This window comes from Chlorocebus sabaeus, chromosome 18, assembly GCF_047675955.1.
Source record: "Chlorocebus sabaeus isolate Y175 chromosome 18, mChlSab1.0.hap1, whole genome shotgun sequence".
Taxonomy (NCBI): Eukaryota; Metazoa; Chordata; class Mammalia; order Primates; family Cercopithecidae; genus Chlorocebus; species Chlorocebus sabaeus.
The window spans coordinates 73175280-73181279 of NC_132921.1; the positions used below are offsets into that span (position 1 = coordinate 73175280).

The window sequence follows — 6000 nt, forward strand, 5'->3', positions numbered from 1 at the left end:
AAACAAGCTGCAGAATTGGGAAAAGGCCTATGGCTGTTTATAAGCCATCACCAAGCTTGTTGTACAGACTTACATGCAGATCCGGATAAAGCTCAGTGAATTTGCTCCACATCAGAGAGTTTTGATTGTAATAGGAACCCATAAATTATGATGTCTACACATTGTACAGATATATGAAATTTTCACCATTATTTGGTGAAACAAGGTCAACAATAACAATAAAAAATCAGTTTTAGCTGGGTAAAACAATTAAAATGTAATTATATCTTTTTTTTTTCTTAATGTACAGGACCATAGAAAAGATTTATCCATATTATGTGAAAGCACCTAGTGATTCTAACTCAAAACCTATAAAGCAACTTTTATCTGGTAAGAATGAGAAAAATTTGTTTTAGAATTGTTTTCAATCCTAGTTTTATTCAATTTCAACAGTGTGTGTTTGGGCCTTCATCAAACTACTTTTTAGTTATCTCTTCCTGTGTGACAAGACGTATAAAACCTCTGCCTGCCTTCACTAGCCCAAAGGAGTCATTCATTCAGTTGGGACCCACATTCTTCATTTTCTCTTTTTCATTGATATGGAACTTGATTGACTTAAATTCACACCAAGTTTCTTATAGTACTGATTCATCAGATTATAGACTTGTTTCTATTAGCAGCCAGAATACTGACAGGAAACTGCCTCATACATTGTTAAATATGTCTGCCCCTCACAATAAGAACAGTAAAAAGATAGCATGAAATGCACTTGATTCCGCCCAAGGATTAGTAAGTATCTCTAGAGGCACTTTAGTGATTTAATTTTCCCAATATAACTTGGATGGTATAAATTCATGTTTCTGGATTCTATTAATTATCAAGAATTGCTTGATTCCATGACTTGAACCAGAAGCAGATGTATAGATCTGGACAACGTGGAAAACCAGTGCAGTTATCTGGCACACATTCATTCATTCTCCAACATGGGCCTTTCACTACGCGGTAGGCAACAGGCCAGGCACTGGAGCCTGGGCTCTGTGCTGCTGTGTTTAGCTGGAAAGACGCAGACATAAGTGAAGAGTTGGAAAGCCACACAGAGATTGGCCTGGTGGAGGCCCAGTGGAGGGCCCTGGGGATGGGCAAAAGGCCAGGCTCCATATCACACACATTTCTTCCTCAGCAGTAAATAAGTATCTCTTGCAAGGTATTTGCAAGACGCATTAAGACATTTGCTATTTCCCTTTCAGTCAGGAATAGTGGTAGAAATGTTTCATCTGGGCATGCAGATTGCTCAACAATCAGTCATTCCCCATGAAAAATTCTGTCCCTCCACAAGCTCTTCCCGAGGTGACTCTGTGCTGCAGGCTCCTGTGTTTCCTCCTTACAGCTGTCTCCCGACTTCAGAACCAACATTCCTCCTGTTCCTGTGCGTTCTGCATGGTTCACCTTCTTCCTTGATAAGGACTTTGGCTCTAGCAGGATCATACTGTGCCTTACTCTTCTTCATTGATTCATCCTTTCATGCCATAGACATTTTTTGTCAAGTACCATTCTTGGATTCCTACCATCTAGGACAAGCTTGTCCAACCCGCATCCTATGGGCTGCCTGTGACCCAGGACAGTGTTGAATATGGCCCAACACAAATCCGTAAACTTTCTTAAAACATTATGAGATTTGTTTGTATGCTTTTTTTTAGCTCATAAGCTATCCTTGGTGTTAGTATATTTCCTGCATGACCCAAGGCAATTCTTCTTCCAGTGTGGCCCAGGGAAGCCAAAAGATTGGACACCCATGATCTAGGAATTCAGTATGAAATGATGCTGATGTAGCTCCCACTGTCACAGAGTTTAGTTTATAGTCACCACCATGTTTCTCAGGGGAAGCGCTAGTATCGTTGGCAGGAGTGGAATCTTCTATACAATGTCACTACAGGCTTTTTACTGTATCTTTTACAACTCGTTTGCATTCACCCTGAACTCCAATAAAAGTAATCATTGACCCGATATTATGGTTCTCAGAGATTTGCTGAGCTGTGTCCCATCACCCTGCCTGAAATGAGCTTCCCTCCTCACCCAACTTCACCTATTGAAGTTCTCACTTGGCAAATCTCAGCTCGGAAGTTATCTGCTCTGTAAGGCACCCGTGGAGCATACTATCCAGAAGTGGTGTCTCTAAGCCAACAGACCTTGTCAATGCTGGTCCTATGGTGACTGTTATGTGCTCATAAGTTGTGCTCATGTACATAGTCTTTTCCCATGGAGATAAGGAACAATGTTATATGCAATTTTGGAGCCCTTTAGCACCTAATTGAGTGCCTTCCTCCCATGAGACATTCAACAGATGCTGCTAATATGAATGGACTGGTTGATTTGATCACAAGTCAGCAATGTGGGTTTTTCAGTGTCTACAGAGTCATTTGGGATTATCAGCTCAGCCGCTCAGGTGGTGGATCCTCCACTTTTGCCCTGTGGTTTTGCTGCCGTACCCATGTAGCAACAGCAGCTGACCTCTGTCACTGAAAAGGAAAAATCACTTAGATACCCAGGGCCACTCTTCCTTGTCCATTCCCACTTTTAGCATGTCCATGCATCCTTTTCATCCTGGAACCTTAGGCTACAGTTAGTAACCAGATTTTGCCATCTGAAAACATTTTTGCATTAAATCCTAAAATTCTCATGCTGACTTGATTTTGTGTTTCTACCCTTCTAGAAAATAATTTCATGGATATTACCATCATTTTGTCCAGAGACAATACAACTAAATTTAACAGTGAGTGGTGGGTTCTCAACCTGACTGGAAACAGAATATACAATCCGAACTCTCAGGCCCTGGAACTGGTGGTCTTCAATGACAAAGTCAGTCCCCCAAGTCTGGGGTTCCTGGCTGGTTATGGGTAAGGACTCACTGAACACTTCACAGTTACAAGAGTCTCCTTCTGTATCATATAAAGTTGAGAGTGGGAAACCTTTTATCTTCTTAGAATTCACTAATTTTAGAGCTGCAATATTAAAATGCACACGTCCTTGGCCCTTCATTTCAAAAAATTAGGCACCAGAGTCCCAAAGAGATCAAAATGCCCAGTGTGACTCACACAGCCCAGGCATATGGCTTCTTTACTCCACATCTTCCTGTTATGGCACAGTTTAATGCAATCCAGTGTTTACATTTAGAAACTGGCATAGAAATGCCACTTTTCTGCTTAGATTTCCTTCTAATCCTTAGCAGACTGATCTATCAGACATCCCACTTTTGAACTTCTGAACCATCGCATCATGTTCTGATGCTTAAATCCTAGGACACGCACATCCCCACAAGACACAAATATAAAATATTATATTTCTCAAAGTTAGCCTCATAAGAAATGATTTTCACCCAGAATTTTATAAAAAATTAATCTGAGAGACAGTATTGCTAAAAAGAAAGGAGCCTGCCACAGAAAATCATATATAATCACATTTCTACCAAATATATGATTTATGCATTTAATGTATGCAATAAAACCACCTAAAATCCATACATGAAACGGTTAGCATTGATTATTTCCAGAATGTGAGATTGCAAAGGACTTTTATTTTTCAAGTCTAACAGTTCTGTAATACATAATTCTATTTTCTATTTATAATAATTCTATTATAAAAAGTCAACTTTTTAACCAAAGGGAAAAAATGTGAGATTTGATATGCTTATTTCTTCTATGGAATTTGAGACAAAATAATATTTTTTTCTTTTAGACATTCTTTATTAACTATATTTAACTGCTATATGCAATGTCCACTTACTGTTTTTTTCAGTATTATGGGATTATATGCTTCCGTTGTGCTTGTGATTGGGAAATTTGTCCGAGAATTCTTCAGTGGCATTTCTCACTCCATCATGTTTGAAGAGCTTCCAAACGTGGATCGAATTTTGAAGTTGTGCACAGATATTTTTTTAGTTCGAGAGACAGGAGAACTGGAACTAGAAGAAGATCTCTATGCCAAATTAATATTCCTGTATCGCTCACCAGAGACAATGATCAAATGGACTAGAGAAAAAACAAATTGAAACCTTAGAACACAGACTGCAAATAATGTTAACATTTGAATTTTTTTTTAAAGCACAATATTCTCATAAGAGCTAAGCATTTCTAGTTCAATGGAAATGATTTGTTTCTCTTCTGACAGGTAGACAAAAGGAGCTGACATCCTTTTGCAGTAAAAGCTACCTTGCAAGTTAAGGCACTGTTGAAAATGTTATTTGTAACTCCATTTCTCTGAAATCAGGGCTACTTGCTTTATGTTTTAGTCAACAGTGTCTTGCATTCTGATTGACCATGTGAAGGAATCATGTATGGACCCCGTCCCTAAGAGAAACAGAAGAGGAGTCAGAAGGAAAGATGCCTGTGTTTTCCTCTGTGGGCCCGTGCCCTTCCTGGAGAGATGCTACAATGCAATATAGAGCGCTCTGTCTCCACTGGGGAAGCTACTGTGATGAGACTAGATGAGCCTTCAACACACTCAGAATACGCAACAGCAATAGGGAGCAGACAGCTCCTACCTGTGTTTCTCGGGGCAAAAGAGAGGGAACTAATTGCCCATGAAGATGCCAGTGGAAGGATCAGCCTCATTCTAAGCAAAAACATAACATTAGTGATACTCTTACTGCCTTATCTTAACCGAGGACTAATAAGATACCTTTCCATTAAACACCAGTGACTTCTCAGGAAAAAAAAAAAAAAAAAAAAAAAAAAGCAACAAAACAAATGGTGTGGACACCTGCTTTGTTGTGGTCCAGCAGTGACCGGCTTCAATGAGGGGAACCATTCTGGAGGGCTGCAGTCTCCTGTGCAAACAGACATGAGGCAGAAGAGTAAAAAGGCCAGCCCAGTGGGACCTGGAATACTTTGTAACTCTTTAATAACTGAGGTCAGGACCGCTCTTCTGCCTTCCCCGTCCCTCAACGTGCTTTTTCCCATTTCCATGATTTAAGGCAATGGTTTTTCCAGTATGTGACATTTTCCTTCCTGTTTTTCAGGTATATCAAAGAGTTTACATATTCCAATTCACATTTTTACATCTGAGACGGGTTTTTTAAGTTCATAATTATGAAAGAAATATGTATATTGAGCTTGGGGAAATAAAAATGGCCTTTTCTTAAATTATTATTATTGGTAATACAACCTCTTCATTAAATAACAATGTAGCATGAAAAATTTATGATTGAAATGTAGTTTTCATTCCATATTAAGATACAGTTTCTGAGAAGAATCATTGAATGGACTAGAATATGTCAAAAATTGATCCTGTGTAGTTTGGATTCAGGGCTGACTTAAAATAAAGCACATCCTGCAAAGTCATTTTAAGAATACTCCTTATTTTGCTTTTTTGCATGAAATAGAAAATGGATTGTTTTGATACAGTGTACAGTTTTTTTTTAATCAACTGAAATAAGAATCCACTTCTTGCTGGTTCTGTTTTGTTTTGTTTTCCTTATATAAACAGAAAACAACTAATAAATAATTTCCAAAAAGGAAACTATTACAGTGAATATGGAGCTTTAAAAAAGTAGCAGACTTCAAATGATGTTGTGTCTTGTACAGAATTAATTAGTGCATATTTATTCTTACACGGCGAAAGCTAGCACGCTTCCCCCTGCGGAGATAAACTGCTTCCGTCACTGCAACAATAAACTCAAACCACTTAGTGGAACTCTTGCACGAAGGTCTAATTTCCCAACAGCAGAAAGAATCATGGTGCATATCTGGTTGTGAGTTCTTTCTTTTAAAAAAAAAAAAGTCAACAAGGAATTTCCAGAAAGCAAATTGTAGCTCATGTAGAAAAGATGAGGCATAGGAAAATGCTCATGAGAAGAAAACGTGCAGATTAGAGGATACCAGAATTGAAATATTCCTCAAGAAAACAATTTCCAGGGTGTAAGGCAAAAGCCTCCAGATGTGTTAAGAGAGGAACATATTGCAGGAAAGAGTGCTGGCCAAAGAAGGCATTCCTTCCAGAACTGCGTGTGCGGACTGGAAATCACAC

At 38.8% G+C, this 6000-nt stretch overlaps 1 protein-coding gene across 4 annotated transcripts in view; it reads left to right on the forward strand.

Annotated features, from left to right (window-relative positions):
• Positions 1–5315, forward strand: part of PIEZO2 (piezo type mechanosensitive ion channel component 2) — a 468788-nt gene extending 463473 nt beyond the window's left edge. For all 4 annotated transcript variants that reach the window (XM_007974699.3, XM_073006482.1, XM_007974697.3 and 1 more), the window contains 3 exons: positions 290–369; positions 2690–2873; positions 3772–5315. In XM_007974699.3, coding sequence (XP_007972890.3) covers positions 290–369; positions 2690–2873; positions 3772–4024 — 517 coding nt within the window. In that variant the 3' untranslated portion in view covers positions 4025–5315. The remainder of the gene's footprint in view (positions 1–289; positions 370–2689; positions 2874–3771) is intronic.
• Positions 5316–6000: the final 685 nt, after the last annotated feature.